The sequence below is a fragment of the Colossoma macropomum genome, unplaced genomic scaffold (genome assembly GCF_904425465.1).
Source record: "Colossoma macropomum unplaced genomic scaffold, Colossoma_macropomum, whole genome shotgun sequence".
NCBI lineage: Eukaryota > Metazoa > Chordata > Actinopteri > Characiformes > Serrasalmidae > Colossoma > Colossoma macropomum.
Window position 1 is genome coordinate 7,147,438 of NW_023494789.1, and position 20,144 is coordinate 7,167,581.

Genomic DNA, 20,144 nt, shown 5'->3' on the forward strand with positions numbered 1-20,144 from the left:
ACACCAGGAAAGACGAGGAGTTGAAGGAAGCAATGGAGATGGAGTAGAGGATCTGGGATTTCCTCAGGGCCCCAAGCTCTTTCTCTCTGTAGCCTAGAACCTGCTCGAGATAAGCCTTTTCCCAGGCGTAGAACTTCAGGATCTTTATGCCATTCAGGATCTCATTCATCAGCTTGATTCGTCCATCCATGAACTTCATCTGAATCTCCTGCATCATTCAAAAATACGGGGACTTAATATAGATGGAAGCCTGTGCATTATGTAGCTAACCTAACTTTGAGGTTGACTGATTTATGAAGTAGGTTAGCACATGTGTGGTTTCATAGGTCAGTGGGCATAATGGAATGTGGCAAATGTGAAAATCTATGGTCTGTTTGTCCACAGCTTTATCACACAAAGAGCTGGGTTAGGTTTGCCTGCATTCCTCATTCTTTATATATGTCAAATTTTCACATTGGTAACGGCCAAGTAGGTCAGCAGTAGGCAGTTAGAGGACTAGGTCAGCCAGTTTCTCCCAAACCAGGAGACAGAGACACAGGCCAGGGTTACAACCAAGGTCCTTGCACATTGTGAAGTCACTTCAAGCAGCCCGAGTGCCAAGCATCTGTTGTTTTCCAAAAAGAAATGAAAGAAATATAGCTTTTATTGCCATTTGTTTCAGTGTGGTTGTTTTCCGTCTAAAGAGACGCAGAGACATCAAAGGAATGAGAGACGCTCGAATCCAACCCACACACCCACACTGTGCTTGCTGCGCTATCTAAACCAGCTGTGGAGGTTAAGCACTGACCCACAGCCTGTGAGGACACTCGGGCTTCCAGCAAAACCTGTATACACAAAGAACCTGAGTCTGATCCAGGATCAGGGCTGTTACTGTTTTGAGACCACTGTATCTATTGGTACCACCCCCCAAAAATAGTTTAACAAGTGACTGGTTCAGGAACTTGGCCCTGTTGTTTTGCAGACACTGCAGTCGCATATGCAAACAATTTTAACTATTTGAAATTATCTGATTTATCTGGGCTCTTTCGCTGTAATATTTTACCTCAGCCAAAAACATAGTTAAAATTGAATGAAAGCCAGTAGGATCAAGTCACATAATTTTAACTAGGCCCTACTATCTGACATTCATTGTTAGATATCCTGTAATTTACAACACCTGTAATTTACTCCTCTTCTTGGCAATGAATCCATTTAAAGGGAAGATGAGAATCACTGTGGCGATGCCAGCCAGAGCAGATGGGCCTAGATGCTGAAACAGGAAGAGTGGAAGAATGTCAATATCACAGTTAACAAGGACACACAGTGTCACTCGTGCAAAGTTCTGCCCTTATGGATCATCAAAAGTTATTTGACTGCCCCTGTGAAGAGAATTTTTGGCCTGTAAAATGTGAATGAGGCGCTTCACATCTAAAATCAGAGGCTAAAAGTCATAACGCCTTTGTCCCCAAAACTACTAAGGTAATGGCAAACCTTACCTGCCACAGAAAGAAGAGACAAAGAGCAATCTCGATGGGGGCAAGCCATACGGCGTTGAAGTACACCACAAAATCCATAAGCTTCTGAGTGTCAGCCGAAACCAGATTCACAATCTCTCCCACGGTACACGTTCTGCGTGCTGCACTGCTTATTACCAGAGACTATAAAGTAAGGCAAAAATTGGGGAACAGTCAACAATTATGAAAGGAGCTCAGGGAGTTGCCGCTGTTTTAAAAGTTTTAAAATATACAATTTGCAACTAATCCGATATCTGGCTCCTATATTTACTATAGGTATTATAGCAGGTAGGTATAATTCAACTAAAAAAGGAAATGCTCTACATATTCCAGTTTTTTTGCGATATATATATCTCTAGAATTAGAGCAGACCTTTCTATAGACGAGTCCCATGACAGCAGTCTTGACCCTCATGCCCACAGTAAAGCAGGTGTACATATACTGGTGGTTAAAGAGAGACAGCAGACACGAAAGGAGGAACATGAGCGAAGCATAGAAATATCCTTTCCACAGTGGAGCATCCTCCTCCCTCATGAAGCCTAAGAGAAGACTAAGAGGAGAAAGAGAAGATGAGAGATGAAGACATATACAACATACAATACAAAAAATACAAAATTAAATTACAAGCTGGCCAGCTGGTTGTGGTTCTGCAAAAAATAATTTGAACAATAACAACAAATATAAACGCCTGCCGTGCTTTCTGCCAGCAAACCCAGAGGGCGTGCTGAGGGCACTATGCTGCAGCTCCAGCCTGAGGCTTTGCAGAGAATTATAGTATTATGACTTTCAAAATAATTCAGCTCTGTGGTTTGGTAATGGAGCATTTAGCTATGACCCTTGCTTGAGAGAACAGCACACTGGAGCACACGTCCAGCAGGAGCAGTAGCGCATGGCTGCCGTATGTGGTACCAGCTTTCCTTCTGCACGTATCTTGAAAATGAAGAACAGTAGAATGATTGTTGAACCCTTAGGAAAAAAAAAATACTTGGCAAATCTAATGTTTGGCAAACCCAACAGAATGTAGAGTCGGGCAAAAATGCCAGGATTCTATATCAGTTACCTTTGGGGCGAAAACAGCTTTGCTCATTTATACTATTCCCACCAAAACCTACCCTGTGTTGACACTTGACACCACCAACCAGTACAGTAGGTCAATGGGATTAAACTCAGCTGGCCACACACAAAAAGTCAGCTTTTCCTTGCCACTGGGTTGTGGATAGAATTTGATGCTGCTGATCCAGAGTCAGCTTGCTCTACCTAAATTCCAAACACAATCGTTTTAGGGTACAAACTGCAAGGCTGGTCCCAAGGCAGTCTAAGGCAGTTCGCTGGTGGCTGTCTCAACCTTGTACTTGGCAGGCCACTCTCTTACAGTGGTCGCTTCTCAACCACAACCTCAGAGGTTCTGCTTCCGGCTGCCTCGGGGCTGACGCGTCTGCACCGGGCACGGCGCTATGGTCAAATGTCCCTCAGACTCTAAGCCATAATTGCCCCACTGCGGGCATAAACAACGCGATCTCTGTCTGGCTCGGGTGACGTTGCACCTGCTGCTAACTGCGTCTTCCTGTTTTGCAGAGATATCGTGAACCGTACAATGTGCCCTGAAAAAACATTTGGAAAGCCTTTGTGGGGTGTCTTTGAAGCTGTGGGAGGTGGTTTATTTTAGAGTCTGTGTTTATTTGATGAGTGGACTTCTAGGACACTGGTCTCTCTCACTCTCACCAGGGATACATATGAAGTGACTAAAGCTTATGAACTTGGAACAACCGTATGGACAATATTTTATGCACAACCTCAACAGGCACGTCTTTTTTTGGAGGGTGAAGAGTTTTTAATCATTAAGCGATGTTGTGTTTAACAGCCTTGAATCTGTCAAAACATTTAAAATGTTTGTAGTATTTGATAGGCATTATTTGTCAGGCATTTTCAGATATAACTGTTGAACACAGCATTTTGATGACGCTACATTGGTAATATTTATAAGCCTACATTATTGAGAATTTTTGTCTAATACTGAGAAAAAAATGATGGTGTAAAATTGAACTCCATTCTGGATGCTTTAATGGTATTACTTTTACTGAGAACTATTGGTTAAGGCTGTAACTATCTAGGCTAACTTAGTGATGTATCTAAGCCTTATGCAGAGAGATGTAGGTAACACTTTATGTGAACTCTGCTACATAAGATTAACAAAATCATGCCATTGAAATGTCAGGGCAGATATCATATGCTGTCATCTCATATCATATGCAGTAACTGATTTTGTTCAGTAACGAAAATGTCATGTTGCCATTATCAGTTATTATTATGACAGATGCCATAATGTTTGATGTCATAACAGCTTATGCCACATGCATAAGCATAAGTGTGCTCTAGTTAGCGATCATGACATCAAACATTATTACATATGTCATGGCAAGTAAAGCTAACGGTAACATTACACCATTATATTACTGAACATAACTAGTCATGACAACATTTATGACAGTATCCGCCATGATACGTTTATGACATGGTGATGTCAATGTTATGTAGCAGGATTCAAGTAAAGTGTTACCTTGTGTTACCTTGTCAAAGCAAATCCAATACATTTTGAGCTCCATAATTTGTTTTTGTTTTAAAGTAACAGCATATGTTGTGGTCACTGTGGCATGTACCATTGACTCAGAGGAAGCAACAGCACAAGCAGAACTTGTGTTATTGTTTGCTGTGCATGCTAGCTCACCAACTTACCTGAGGACTTGTGGGATGGCAAACATGAAGGCATCGTGGACTATGAGGCACAGCGTCCCAGAAAGGAAGTAGGGCCCGAAGTTGCGCGCCAGCGTCCGTAAAAGGCAGAAGCCTGAGCTTTGCTCCTTCTGCAGCTTTCTCAGGAGCTGAGCCTGATCCGGCAAGCGGGACCCCAACGCCACACCACTGCTCAAGTAGTTCTCCTGTCTAATGATGGGACCAAAAAAATGGCCATTAATGTTACCCCAAGAAGTCACAGTTTTCACCCATGAAAAAGCTTTTGTGATTTTCTATTAATTATTTCTCACTTGTGGCTGCCAATGAAAGTGCGGATTCTAAGCTTTCAAAAAATACCACATCAGTGTGTATAAAAGAGGTAATATTTTATTAAGATTTGAATTTGATGAAAAGTTAAACTGTATGTTTTAGGTTTTTTTTTAAAAACGTAAAGCGTTTTTCCCATGTTCGTGTCATTGTTCGACAAATTGCCAGCCTATAAGCACATCACTGTGTCTTTCAAGTCGCTAATTAAATGCAGAGCTATATAAAAAGATGCTACACCGCAATGTGTGAAAAGTTTCCACAAATCATAAAAAGATGTGACCTCTCACACGTGAGGGCTTAGCAGTGGATCCAGGGGACTTAACAAGACTTTGTATCCTCAAAGTTGAAACGTGTTAACAAGCCAGCTAAGTGACACAAGCCTTGACTGTCTCGACAGTGACAATGTGGGCTCTCTGTCTGACGAATTTAAGGCCGAAGTCCTTGTTGTGGGCATCGCTCAGACTGAGATTTGATTGTTTTGATTATCCAAGTCAAAGCAGCAAAAGTAACCATAAAAACATGAACGCTGAGCTTTAAATGTGTCTACATGTCACACTAAAACTTGTTGTCTGGTGGCTATAACACATCCCAATATATCACTGATGAAAGCCAGGAACCCTTAGAGATCATAGTTACCGCATTGGTGTTTATAAGTAGAAGAGGAAATATTTTATTATGATATGAATGAGTTGAAGAGCTACAGTTGTGCATTGACATTGTTACAAAACAAAATCTGAAGCACCAACTTGAGTCTTTTAATATGTAATGTAAGTGATGTGAATGTAATTCTGTAAATAACTATATAATTAATTATACAGTTGTGTAATTACATTTAAATAAATATGTATTGTCAAATGAATGCATAGCAAAATGATGATTAATAACTCTAGACTTCAGATCAGGTCAGGAAATCATACATGCAGTCAGTTTATGAATGGGCTGGACATTACATTCAGCAGAGTAAAGGTTTAATAAGATTGCATGCTGTGAGCTCTACTACAGTGTTGTGGAATTTCGTACTGTTGAAGTTTGGTTCGCTCTGTGGTCCATTCCTCCTCTAGATCTGAGACGATTTTGTCTGACGTGTCCTCCTGCCTCAGACTCCACAGATCTTCGGCCTGCAGAGGGTTGCGGTAGCCTTTAACCACCAACCTGCGAGAAATATGTACACAAACATATGCGTACATGTTTTTTTAAACTTGACTGCACATTTCATGTCTTTAACTCTTTAGACTGCAGGCTTATTATTTAGTTATTAATCCTTAAACAATACATCTTTCTGTAGTTGCTATGAACTTAATATGTAAAAGCTTAGGTAGTTAAGCGGATGAAGAATTGAAGTGAGGACCCACATACAGGCCCCTGCAGTTACAGTGCAGGATAATCATTCAGTAATTAATCTTAAATCGTATTACTCATTAAATACTGTAAAGTATTTGCTAACTACCATGAAATTATTATATTATTATATTTAAGTTATGTAGTTATGAGCAAAGAATAGCTATGTGGGCCCATAGACAGGCTTTTTGAGTTTAAGGGGTTAAGTCAATTTGAGATAAACAAATATGAAACAGTGTACATAAAAACTAGTAGAACTATTGGAAAACATGAAGTAATATATGGTCATCTTGTTTACCCTCTGAACCACCAGAAGAGGAATTTTGACAGAAATGATGCATCCTGAACGGGACATGCATTCTGAAATTAAAGAGAGAAATCAAAGAGAGAAGTTAGAAGCTGCTTGGCAAGCAAAATGCATTTCTGTTCATTTCACATTTACATGATTTATATCCGGTATTGTGTCAGAGACCACCTTTTATTTATTTAATTTCAAAATGGCCATTAGGTACAAGTTATTCATTTTTCAGTGCCAGAAAAAAAACTGAAATTATGTATTTAACAAAGAAATCCTTATCAACTAAATATAATCTTTGTCTTATTACAGCTCCCATTTTTTTCAGCAGACTTGCTTTCAGTTTTTCAAATCTGCAGGGATATGTTTCCATTTTTCAAATTCAGTCTTAGAACTTGGTTGTGTTTTGTCCTTCTCACAATCTAAAAAAAAAATTATTACAAATTTAGATTCATTGGTGCATAAAACCCATTGTGCAGTTTTGGTGTTCTGGTTCTACTTCATTTTCTCAGTAATGTCTTCTTGCCAACTACACATTCTTTAGACTCATAGCACTGAGTTGTCTTCTCATAGTGGAAGAACGGACAAAAACACCTGTGGATTTTTTCAGATCTGAAGTAAGAGTGGAGCTTGATCTTCTCCTCTCTCTCAAAGATGAAAGCACTCTTTATCTGTGACATATTTGTTATTTGGAGTTCCATTTTCCTTTTTTTAAACTCCAGTTTTTTGGTAAGTTGTGTCTTTTTATGTATTTTCCTCTGACCTTCCCCTTCCTTATGCAAATGGGTTATTTTATGTCTAATCTCTTCAGAAATATCTAGTGAACAAAACAAAATACTTGTACTTAATGACCATTTGAATTGGAAATGAAATAAATAGAGGGTGGTCTTTGATATTTGCACAATACTGCAAATTACAAAGAAGGCAGTTTATTTTTAAAGTGAAAGAGCATTGCTGTTTTGGATGGCAGGATTGGGTACGTAGAAAAAAGCATTTGGCCACACTGCACAGAGAGTAAACAGAAAATCAGTGAGAGTGTCTGTGTGAGTAAGTGAGAGCGCTGGTTTGTGTATGTGTGCCTAGCGTGGTTCAGTTACGACACATTTCCACCCACACCTGACCTCAGCTCTGCCCCCTTATCCATCCACCCAAACACAACCAAACACACACACACACACTCCCGCCTCTTCACCGGAGGTCTCACTCTACGGGATGCCGTGAATAACTATACCCAGGAAGTGACTGAGCCAGGAGAGGATCATGGGGTGTGGCACCCACGCCTGTGGCTATATCCTCATCACACACGCTCTCACTCACTCTCCTGCTTCTTCAGGCAGGGTTTTCTCCAAGTCTCTTTTCTTGTTTTTGTTTGAAGCAGTGCATAATTTTTACCACTGTCTCTTGAGAAGAATCAAATTGAACACAAATTGAATTTAGATTGGACTCATAATTTATTTTATGTTCTTGCACACTGTCTTGCAGGCTCTGTGAGTCATAGTCTTGGGTTTAAATTGGGCAGATATCATCATCAAGGCAGGTGGGCCACATTCTTGAAGATGAACAGCCATTTAGGATGAGTCAAATCAGACTTCTCAAAAAACGTCTGCTCCAACCAATCATGAGGTTTTGTTAATCACATGGTACTGCACACGAGCGACCGTTGTAGGAATGATGGTGGGTTGTGTTCTCCACTGGTGGGGTTAGCCCTTATCGTCCAAAAAATTCAGTAAACAACTTGGTGATTAACTGTGGGTTGTTTGCTCTCATGCACATTCGTTCTCTTACCTTGAGGGTCGCTTTGCTGGGAGACGCCTGGTCCGCAAAACAGCTGAGGAAGAGCTGGGCCAGCTGGAGGGCGAAGTAGGAGAAAAAAGCCAAGTAACGGACGATATCTGGAGAGAGCCCCTGAAACAGAGAGACAGCTGGTTCAGGAATAGCAGGCTAATGAAGGGAGAGAGAGAGACAGGGACTAAGAGAGAGACAGACCAGCAGACTCTACTCTATAGTTACAGTTCAGGACTTCCCATAATTTTGAGTTTTTCTTCTCAGTGTGCAGTCACAGACATCCCATAATGCAATGTTTACTGTCTATAAACTGATCTAAACAATCAATGGAAGATTGATGAAAGTAAAGCCCAGAGTATGAAAAGTATGAAAAAGACGACGGTCAAAAATATTTTACAGTGCAATACAAGGTCAATTTGACAATTACAGCAACATAACACTACATGTTTAAATACTATCTGTTCTAAATACACTTTTCCAAATAGATTTTTCAAATGGCATACAGTGATTACTATAGTGTATTATATGGAAACAGCGTTCACTAATTTTAACTGTCCCTTAGATTGATCAGTTTTTAATCCTAATTTAACACATCTGATTCAGTTCCTCAAGACTTCAGAAGCATCTTGATGTGAGAATCTGGTGGATGTGATTAGAGTTGCAATGAAAATATTGCAGAAGAGTCGCCACAAGCTGAACTAATGTAGAATCAGTTAGGTAGTGCTATTGCTGCAGATATTTAATTAAACCTGTGTTCTATGTTGATAAACTGTCTATTGAAAACTATATATATATTCGTTTTTTTTTACAATGTTAGTGTTGCTTTCACCTTTTTGGCCTGCAGTGTGAATAACATTTATACTTTTATATTAATTTTATATTAAATTTTTTTAACATTTACATTAATATTTAATAACATTTTAATGTCCCTCTATGGACGATACTGAGTCTTATGTATTTGACCTTGGGAGTTCAAAGTTAAATCTATTTCTTAGCAACATGAGCTAAAAATCTTCCTTCCTAAGGAAGACTGGTAGGTATTTTTGTGTTTAGTGTTTAGTGATGTCAGGACACACACTGATTACTCATGAAGAAGTATATAATTGTAAATTTGGCACCCAGTATATCATAAGAAAGTGCGCAGTAGCCTATAGAGCCGGCTCTCCAGACTATGAGGCTGCCCGAAGGAGGAGGGCAATGGGTGTGCACTGGCATTAATGGCACCATAAATCTTATTTTGAACAGTTAAGGCAAATCATGGTGAAAACCAAAGTCTTTAATGGTCTGCTTTATATAAATGAATTACGCATGAAAAGAATTGTAAACACTTAGAGTCACGCTACGATCTGGAAATGCATAGACTGTGGTTCTGGGAGCCAGCAGCTTCTGTTTGAGGAAGCAGAGGAGGCGAATACATGTTATTTACCAGCTCCATATGCCATTCATATGTGATTATAAACACGACACAGGGACTAAGTTTACCTTCCAGCCGTAAGCCTGCACCATGCTGGGAAAAGGCATGCTTACTGCACCAGAGCAAAGCATGTGTGAAATAACAAACCAATAGTAAACATCCGCCCGGGCCGAGAGGTTCTGCGCCAGGATCCAAGCTATATTCTTCCCCCCGCCACAAAACAAAACAGGGTCAGCTTTGGTTTGAGCGGTCACAAAATATAGGTCAGTCAAACTGTCTGCCTCCTTTTTTCCTTCTTATCCAAGCAGAAAGTCAGCTTTTAGCAATGCAGTGAAAAGAAAATTGCTTATCTATCCTAACGTTATAACTTTTGACCTAGTTTTTATGGAGAGAAGTGATGCAGGTCTAAAACTGCAAGCTCAGGTTTCTAAAGCAATCAAAGCTTTATCAAGATGTTTTCACTGGACCCCAGCTGGTCATTAAGTAAACATAAGTTATTTGGAAAGATGTAATTTGACATGGTTAATATAATAACTGTCCCATTACTGTAATATATTGTATACTGGCGCATACAAAGTACTAATATTAGGGTGCAGTGCAATAAGCAATATGCCACTGCAGAATCCCTAACTGCATATTTCTGCAAATTTGACACTGTGGTCATGCCAAGCCTGATACTATACATGCATGCTGTCACTGAAGTGGTCCATTGGTGGTAAACAGATTGTACACATACAGATTGTACTTATTTATGTTGGCACCCTCTCACAAATCTAACATATGCTGACAAATTTTCACACTAGCATATTTATGTACTCTACTGTAGTCCATATATTCATATGACAAACCATAGAAAACGCAAAAGTGGGGCAAACTAACAGTGGCCTTAAAAATAGCTCCCACAAAAATTCTCTAACCAGAGTCTGTTTGTGAACGTGTCAGCATTTTTGTATGTGTGTGTGCCAAAAATATATGTGTGCTTGCGCATGTGTATGTATGGTATATGTATAATAGATCTGTGTGCTGGTGCATGTGTGTGTGTATTTTTGTGCTTGCTTGTGTGCTAAAAGAATTTCCCTCTGGGATTAATAAAGTGATCTATCTATTTATCTTGTGTGTACATTTTTTCAGCAAATGTGTGTATGTATGTGTGTGTATGGATCTGAGCAGTGTTGGGAGTAATGCGTTACAAAGTAATGTAAAACACATTACAGTAGTATATATATATATATATTTTTTACTGTAACAAAATAGTGTAATGCATTACAGTTAAAGTTTTGGTAAATACATTACAGCTACTGACTTCATAAGAATTTCTCATCTATCTCTAAGAGAACAAAGTTAATTAAAAGTAATGCATTTAAAACAGAAATTTCCTCTATGTAGATTTTCCATGCCCCGTGTTTTTTACAATTTGCGTGCATGTGAGATACCTGCAAAGGCTGTCTGTGCAATTTTGATTGTGAATATGAGCAGCGCGAACACAGATTTGTCTAAATGAACGAATAAATAAACAATAACTGCATAAAGTCTGTCTGTGTGTTAGCTTTCTATTTCTAAAGCTCTCTTTAAGCAATCCTAGTATTTACAGTTACCATCCAATACCTAGTTTGTCTAATCAATCCTGCATTAAATTAAATCACACACTGTTGATGGAGTTTAACAAATCCTTGCTATAATTGAAGTGGAAGTCAGGAACCAAACTGTATTCTTTCAACCAACATATCAATAACTTTTTTTTAAAAAACAAAACAATTCTTGTTATGGTTTCATGTATTTTTGTTTAGTACGTGCTATAATGTTTTATCGTGTTTATTACACAAAAAATCAAACTGACTGTCAAGGTAAACAGTTTTAAACTATTTCCGTGGCTGCTCAAGAGTTTTGCATGGAACCGTATATGCATGTGAACTATTGTGTGTGTGTGCAGGTATCTGTGAGCCAATGTCTGTAAACATAAGTATGTGTGTGTGTTTGAGGGTTTTAGTAGAGGAGTGTGAAATGGGTGCCTCAGATTGGGGGCCTGTGTCAGTGTCATTTCTCTCACCTGTTCGACGGCCAGCTGGATCTTGGCCCTGAGGGGCACTAGAGAGCAGACCACGCCCAAGAGCCAGTAGAGGAAGAGCACCACAGAGGAGCGGCAGCCTCGCACTCGCTCCCACTGGATGATACAAACTGCCAGCACCTGACAAACACACCACCGCCGGTTAGTGACACAACCCACATGGTCATTTCTGAAACCTTTGCGCAGCTTCAGCCAAAAGTTTGTACACACCTACTCAGGAGTCAGCTGGCATGTTTTTCCAACAGGCCTGCTGAAGTTCCCATATTTGCATGTAAGGGCATTTCAAAAATGATTTTTTACACTTTTTGTTTTGGTAATAAATTCATATATATTTTTCAACTTCACTATTTACATTTGTCTTAGAAACAATTTTTAAAGCACAGATAAGTCTTTAGATGACAATGTCTTTAAGTCTGCAAAAAAAACATTCAATATATAATATATTTGGGGGGCTGTCGTGGGCTGGAGGTTAGGGAACCAGCCTTGTGACCGGAAGGTTGCCGGCTCGATCCCCTCAGCTGACAGTATGTGACTGAAGTGCCCTTGAGCAAGGCACGTAACCCCCAACTGCACCCCGGGCGCCGTGGATAGGGCTGCCCACCGCCCTGGGCAAGTGTGCTCACTGCCCCCTAGTGAGTGTGTTCACTAGTGTGTATGTGGTGTTGCACTGCACGGATGGGTTAAATGCGGAGGTCTAATTCGGATGTGTTCAGACACAGTTGGCTAAAGGTTCATTCATTCATATGTAATCATCTTTGTTCAAAGTTTGACTAGTACTGTACATTAAAATAATGACAACTGCATTGGGCTAATATCAGCAGAAAATGCTTGAATGGATATTGAAAGGAAAAAAAAGAATGCATGTGATCTAATCCTGTAACAAATCTACCCTGAAACATACACTGTGATGTTGTTAGCTGTGTACTTTTTCCTGTAGGGTAGTAGAGTATTTGAATAGTTTGAGCAGGATAGCCTACTTCCAGATACTCATTTTAAAAAAGAACCTAAGTAGGTTAATCTCAGTCTTATGGGCACACAACATATATGTACAAAGTATGTCCTGTGAATATCTTTTCAATGTCCACTAAATAATCAATTTATTTTTGTCAAAATTGTCCTCTTTCAAAATTGGGCAGTCCTAATCTTGGGTCACACATACATAAGCAGTATTCTCACCGATCTCAAGGGTGAAGTAAGTTGTGCTGCCCACACAGCTTTGACAAAACTGTGTTCCCCCACAGTCTCTCTGTATTTGAGAAGGAGAAACTAACAACTAAGCAAAAGCTAGCCTAGCAAGCATAACTGAGTGATCAAACTTGCTCATCTGTCTGCCTGTCTAGCTCATCTGTCCATTCATCCATTCGCTAGTTTAGCTGGCTACGCCAGCATTCCGTGGATGCTCTTTCTGCAGTACAGTGATTAAGAACCTTACCTTTTTTAAGATGTTGCCATTTAAAAGCTGAATAATGGTTTTTAGAGAGTCATTTGCACAGTAGGGTCTACAACACCACCTGTATCGGTATAGCTTGCTTCACTTTTTTACACCTGCTCATGCTACTGTGTTTAGTTCTGCTTCATTGATGTTGCAGGATAGGAGTGTTGGACTAGGGGATATTAATCATGCATGCTCATTAGAATATTAGGCCGATGTCCAGATAGCTCTCAGACTGGTCTGATATCCAGTTTGTAAGCCATGTTTTATTATATTTCTATTTATTTTTTTCTAGAAACTCACACTCAATTTTAGTATAATAGAAACAATTTTTCACGGTGGTCCTTGGGACATTCAATGAAGTACGTCTATTAAAATAACTAATTGTAAAGCTCAGCGGTTTTTAAAGAAAAAAAATATCAGATCACTATTAATACCGACCAGTACTCAAAACTTCAGTATCAGTATCAGAAAAGTTGTATTATGACTCTCTTATAGTAATGTAATGTGCTTTAAAACCAAAAGAACAACACATCTTTATATGGATTTGTATCAGCCATGTGGCCATTTGGAGCACATACTGTACAGTCACAGTCCATACAGGAGCAACTGAGCTGCCAAGCTAGGTTGGGTAAATTCTCCAGAGTGACTTGTTGAACATTTCAGCGAGAGACAGTGAATAAAATGTGTTTAGTAAATGAAATACCACTTTTGTAGAGTTCTGGTCTTTTTTGTTTAAAAGTGGGCATTACACTTGGTTGTGCATGGTGGTACCCTTATTATGAGCAAGGGTCAGGTCCTCCTGTAAATAAACTGCAGTCTGTATTTTTGCTTGGTTAGTCATGCATGAGTTTATACTGGGATTTCCCCTTCTACCACAGCAGCTGCTTCATGAAAAACCTCCTTAATAAAACATATGTATAACATGGGCTTTAGTTGATTTGGCATTTCACTTAATTGCCTTTTCTTTTCTCTGTCCGAAAAACACTCGACATCCTCCATCTCACCAAAACCAGACTGACGTTCAGTTGTGCTCATCTAATACCAAACTGGCTGTGGTGTTTTGAGAATATCTGTTCCCTCTAAGTTTAGAGAAGACATCGTTTGTCACAGCATCTCCTAGGCAGCGGAAAACACCATTGGATTACGTAATGCAAGGCCTCCTGGGCAGTTGAAGATCAAGCTTAGAGTTATTCCTAACGACGCCTCTTCCAAAACCAAACTGCAACCTTCTCCAAACCAAACCAAAGGCTTCTAACCTAACCTCAGAACGTTTCTGGGAATTTTCTAATTGCTTGATCTTTTCAAGGACACCTAACTACCTAGATACAAAACACAAAAACTACACACAAGTGCAAATATCATCAAACACACTAATGTGTGTTTGTTTTTTTTTTCTTTGCTTTGCAACTGCCTTGTAATGGGAGGTAATGGCTCGTCTTCTGGAGTGTGGGAGGAAGCCAAAGCACCAGTTAAGCCTCAGACGTGGTGCCCACCTAGTAATCATACAGGGAAAATGCTGAGTGATCTGCATTATTTGGTTCTTGAATATATAGCTGGTGATGCACCAACAGGCCAGCTTATGGTAAGAGAATGAATGGCCCACTCAAACCTGGCTGTGTAATAGACTTTGGCCTGGTTACTGTGATCTTTTCTTTTTTTTCCTTAAAGAGCTTAAGGTCGGGACACTGAGACAGGAGGCTGATCTTAGTTCAGCATGGAAGGGCAGCTGTTGCTCATAGATTCCCTCTCAGTGGCTGAGAGAGGCAGATAAACACTCTGGTTTCGGTCGAACTGTGTGGTTGTTGTTGCTTTCAGCTCGACCGACCTCTTGATTACATAAGCCCAGATATTACGCAAGGAAAAACCATAGGTGGTAAAGAAGGGCAAGCAGGGCACAAACGAAGTATTTTCAAAGTTTTAACAGCAATATTTGTGTGCACAGTTAATAATTCACCCAAGTTTTTCTGACCCATATCCTTGAGCATGGTTCGCTATGACTACTGTCCTGGCATTTATTTTCCCAGTTGAACAACTGAGATTACGATCTTTTGATGAGAGGGTATTTGGGGACAGAAGCAATCTGTTTAACTCCTTCAGTGTTTTTCTCCAAGCTCAAGTCCAGTGTTGACTTAGGTGTCTGGGAAGACCACAGATAGGGCAAGAGTCTGGGCTGAAGGCTGTCTCTGCAGGATGCAAATGGCCAGGGAAGACTTGTGGCATTGTGAGTGGCTCTGTGGGCTGTTGTGTCCCCACACCACTCACCTCCACACCCAGAAAAACTTACATTTTTCAGTGTCACCCATGGCTGGATAAACATACTTTTTGCTGTGTCAGGTTCCTGCTTACGTAGCCATGTGAAGTTATAAATGTTAGGAAAACATGTGAGAAAGAATAAAATCCACTAAAGCACTTAATAGGCTGCATATATCAGTGGCCTATATGTGACATTGTATTTCACACATTTTCGCACAATTCTACACTTCCATATCATCATTAGTGGTAGTGGTTAAGGTCAGCGCTTTAATGCTCAGAAATGAAATGACTCTTACACAAGTTACAGTCTGAGTATTATTGCTATACAGTCACTGCCCACTTCATTAAATCTTATAAAGCCTGTCTTGTAGCACCAGCTGGTGTACCATTACAAACTGTAGCGTATCTTTTGTCATGTAAATTTGTGTGCCACCCTCTGGCCTTTCATCTGTGGTCAGTAATCTGCAGAAACAGTCAAGCAGGTAAATGCTGTGTCTACATACTGCTATTGAAAAAAAACAAAAAAAACATTGTTTTGCTTTACTGCAGAAAGTTAAACACTGCAGAAAGTTACACAACCAACGGCATGCAGACGTATAAACGTTGCCATGGTGATAGTGTCTGAAAATTGATCTAAGGTGTGCTTTGGTGGTCCCTTATTTGTTTAAGCTGGAATTAAAGGCACAAGGATGCATGAACTCAGCACCTTTGAGGTTGTATTGTATTATAAGAACATTTTTTTGCCTTCGAGTTGCATTTGGGAGGTACTAGGCTGGTTTCCCTGTAGCTACGCCCCTGCCTGATACACTCATACCAGCGCCACCCACATGTTAGTATCAATCTTGTGCTGACAGTGGTACACCACCCATATAATATGTGGTCAACAGTGGTCCCGTGGTCAGGAACTGACTAATGACGAAAGGGGTAGAGGGCGGCAGACAAATTGTGCATATCAACAGAAAGTCTACAGTCTGTAATTGTACACCTATTTAGTGAACTTATCAAAAAGTGGCCAGTGAATGTAAGCACAAGTTAGGGGTGTTTCTGTTAAATTGGACATTGAATGTATTTGCAACAGTATTGTACACGCTTTCAACTATAATCGATAGCATTTTTACACTGTTGCTGTAATGGTGTAATGGACTGTACATTACCACAGTAAGGCTGCGTATGACAGGGCTCAGGAGAAAGACGAGGTGGCGATGGATCTCTTGGTTCCGCTCCAACAGTATGTAGAAGAATTCCACAAAGCCAAAGGATGCCAAGAAGAACCCCAGCAACTGTAGGAGGACAGACAGGAACGGAACTCAGACCTGGGTGAGATCTCGCCTGAGTCAGCCTTCCGGAAATGTCTTTGGTCACTGACTACACCTCTGAAGTAGATTTATGCACTTAGATGAGAAAGATAGCCATCGTGGGAGGCAATGGCTCTTAACCCTTTGAGATGAAACCTAACAGTGACTTTCCTCATGTGATTTAAGAACCATAAAATCGCAAATCCCCATGAACAAAATGTATATTTTGGGTAAACATATATCTAAGGACATTCCAAACATGCTAAATTTATTTTACTCCACTGAAAATGTTTAACATCTCAGCTTTATTGGGAACAATATATCATAGAAAAGAGTTTACTTTTTATGAGTTTACTAGTTTATGAGTTTTAGCTTTTGAGATTTAGAAAAATCAGTTGGCTTATTTAATTTTAGTTGCACTTTATTAAGATATGTTGCCAAAAGTGAGTAAGAAAAGTAAGAAAACAGCTTTGGAAATCAGCCATTAGGACAGCCAAGGAAAAAGCCTAACCTCACATTTATTTTAATAACTCTGATGTCAAAAGGTGTGGAAATGTACTACTGGTTGGGGTTTACAGAAAAGCTCTGTGAATAAGTTTCATAAAAGTATAAAAATTGGAGAACAGAGGGCACATATACATTGCCACAATCTGGCTCAGACTAGTAGAACCAACTGTTGGATTTTATCAGCATAAATGTAACAATGGCTTCTAGTTCCTTCTAACAACAGCAAACAATCAAATTCTAGAAACGTCCTGGGAATTCTAGAACCCCAACCAAAAAAACACTCACTCCTGGAAGGATTGAATGGATGAACAACTGTGTACACATGTAGCAATAGGATTTGATAGTAGCAAAGCAAAAATCTGTGTCACTTCTCAGCGAACTCAAACAAGCACCAGTATGCTACTCTCACCCACAAGCTCTTGTGGTGCAGGGCTCCTCTCCCAAATCTTAACCTCTCCCTCTCCCTATTAAGCCTGAAACCTATCCCTGAGCAGGGCTGTTGGAATGCTGAAAGCACTCATATAATACTGAGCATTTGGATAGCTTAGTTTATTTGTTCCTAGCTGTGGAACTGGAGCATCCCTGCCATGAACATTTTTGTGTTTTCCCTGCTTCACTTCAACTTTGGAAGGGCTTGTTAATTAGCTGATTTGTTGGGCCAGGTCTGTTAGAGCATAGACAACACCACAATATGCAGGGCAGGGATACTTGAGAACCAGGGATGGGAAATGCGGAGATAGTGAATAATCATTGCCATGTGCAGGTAAAATTAAAGGTTTGATTCCCCATCCCGGCAGCTATACCAACAAAGCTCCTTGGCCTTGACTCCTAAAAACCCAAAGGTATCCGGCAAACCAACAAATTTAAACATTAGGTTGGCGTGCCATACCTGAGTGTGTTCTCCCATATTCATATTAGTTGATTTGGCTTGTCAGCTCTAATTCTGGAACAGTAAATAGCCATCTACCGACGTTAGAATGCAGGTGTTTGTTAGTGTCCTAGGGGCACAATGCCACATTTATATGGAACTGTAAGTCATTAAGTCATTCTGAACAGAAGTGTCTGTTAAATGTAAATGTTATCATTGCTCCTGCCTTACCAGCTTGGCACTGCAGAGTAGTGAGAAGGGCAGCCGGTCACGACCATGACAGTAAAGATGCAGGCAGTAGAAAGGTGAGCAGACCCACAGATAGATGCAGGGGGCCCATACCAGTACCGTGTTCTGGAAGCAGTCGCTCAGCTCAGGGGTGTGTGTGTACCATGTCTGATTCCAGTCCTGGAAGATAAGGAGAAAGGACCGGTTAGGACTGGTGAAGTAGAAAGCTTCCTCATATCATCACATACCATCATGGTTTCCATTACTTTTTGGCCATTCAGTAAAGCTCATTTTATTGTAATTGATTTTTCAAATATTTTAATTACTTCTCAAGTGCATTTTCTGTACATACAAGTACAGCTGAACTGTGTATAGCCATTGCTAACGCCTCAGTTTGAATGGTGATTTTCAACAGGTTGCATCACATTGGGTCCAACCGATTGTTTTCTCAAATTATAAGACAAACAAAACCGCACCGGTCATCACTGAGCTCCTCTCATCCTCTAAGGAGAGAGAAAAGAGTTTTGAATCCACATACAGACTCAATCTTTTCAATCTGAATACGCTAGAACTTTTAGGGTTATGCTGAAGACACTAACTGTGTTGTCCCAAACTGCTACCTTTGTTTAAGGTAGTGGTACAATGCTGTCCAGGAAACGCTGATGGTTAGATAGACTTGCAGATCATGTGTTATTGGGTTTTGTCCATTTTCATCACTCCATCTGCTGTTGAACTAACAGGGCACAAAAAGCTCTAGACTGTCAATGCTGTGATGCCGTAAAATGCTATGTACTACATATTATATTCAAGAAACTGTACTTTTAATTGTTACTAGACAGTACAAAATTCCACTTGTATTCAAGCATCCATATTTTATTTCTATTTTGATTTTTAAACAATGCAACACTGAAGTTAACATGATACACAATTCTGGCATTACGCTAATGCATTTGAATTTAATCTGACCAGACGCTTATGTGGATCACGTGGCAAAATGTTTGATATGTATGGTAATACAATTTAAAAGCAAAACAATATTTCTGAGAATGTGAAATGATCCACTATAGGCAAACGGAAGGCAATCCTTTTCATATTTCATGTATGGATGCAATCTCTGGCAAAAAAAAGCATCCATATTTTAAAATATTGAACCTGTTAATTTAAGCAATAAAATTCACACTTTGTGTTTCACTAACCTTACACATAAAATCTTCTACCAACTCTAAATTCGGACCAGGAAAACAGGTGGTGAGCCTTATATGGTCACTGAATAAAACATGAGAAACTATACAGCACGTGACTATAGAGGAACATATGTCACTAGCTACATATAATCACATTATATGTAGATAGATGAAATTCTGGAGTTGACACTGAGATTAAATCACATGAAGAAAAGAACAATAGACAGGACATAACTATACTTCAAAAGGTGATACAATCAATATACAAATATTTGATCCAACTTTTGTGGACAGATTTGGATGCTTCATTTCTCCTAGTCACTCACCCAGAGAGGGTCTAGGCCACTGAGGCTGCAGAAAGTATCCATTCACTCTCGTGGTCCTGAAGCTGTCACGCTCTCTGGCTTTCTCTGGCTTTTGGCGGCACTATTCTGTTACTCAGCACAGGATGCGGGTGTGCAGGACCGTGTGAGTCCAAGTCTCGCTATGTGAATGAACGGCCTTTAAGGGTTCTTCGCCTCTCCCTGTCCCATGCACCTTGTCACTGAGAGCTCCTTGTTTCTGAGGCTGTCTGGAAGACGCTCCGTTTTATGACTGCCAGTCGTTTTGCCAGCCACTTAGGTGGGTGGTTATATTCCCTCTCTCTCTCTCTCTCTCTCTCTCTCTCTCTTTCTTCTCCCTCCTCCCCAATCTCACTCTCACCATTCACCCAATCCTTCTCTCTCCCTCTCTTTCTCTCTCCCTCCCACTCTTTCTCTCTCTCTCTCACTTCCTTCAACTTTCTTTTTTTCTTCCTTCTCTCTCTCTCTCTTGTCTACCTCTCTTTGACTTTCTCTCTCTTTCCCTCATTCAAAAACACAAATTCTTAGGACATTTACAAAAACAGCAGTATATAAAAGTGATTCTTTAAATTTACTTGATTCTAAT

General features: G+C 40.0%; 1 protein-coding gene across 1 annotated transcript in view; it reads right to left on the reverse strand.

The window, feature by feature from the left end:
* abcc6a (ATP-binding cassette, sub-family C (CFTR/MRP), member 6a) overlaps positions 1-19,891 on the reverse strand; it is a 32,468-nt gene extending 12,577 nt beyond the window's left edge. The window contains exons 1-12 of the mRNA XM_036569923.1: positions 19,544-19,891; positions 18,037-18,213; positions 16,290-16,415; positions 11,430-11,567; positions 7,969-8,088; positions 6,187-6,248; positions 5,571-5,702; positions 4,227-4,433; positions 1,866-2,043; positions 1,476-1,637; positions 1,157-1,249; positions 5-208 (exon numbers count right to left, since the gene is read on the reverse strand). Of these exons, the coding sequence (XP_036425816.1) occupies positions 5-208; positions 1,157-1,249; positions 1,476-1,637; positions 1,866-2,043; positions 4,227-4,433; positions 5,571-5,702; positions 6,187-6,248; positions 7,969-8,088; positions 11,430-11,567; positions 16,290-16,415; positions 18,037-18,213; positions 19,544-19,585 (1,641 nt within the window). The 5' untranslated portion in view covers positions 19,586-19,891. The remainder of the gene's footprint in view (positions 1-4; positions 209-1,156; positions 1,250-1,475; positions 1,638-1,865; positions 2,044-4,226; positions 4,434-5,570; positions 5,703-6,186; positions 6,249-7,968; positions 8,089-11,429; positions 11,568-16,289; positions 16,416-18,036; positions 18,214-19,543) is intronic.
* Positions 19,892-20,144: the final 253 nt, after the last annotated feature.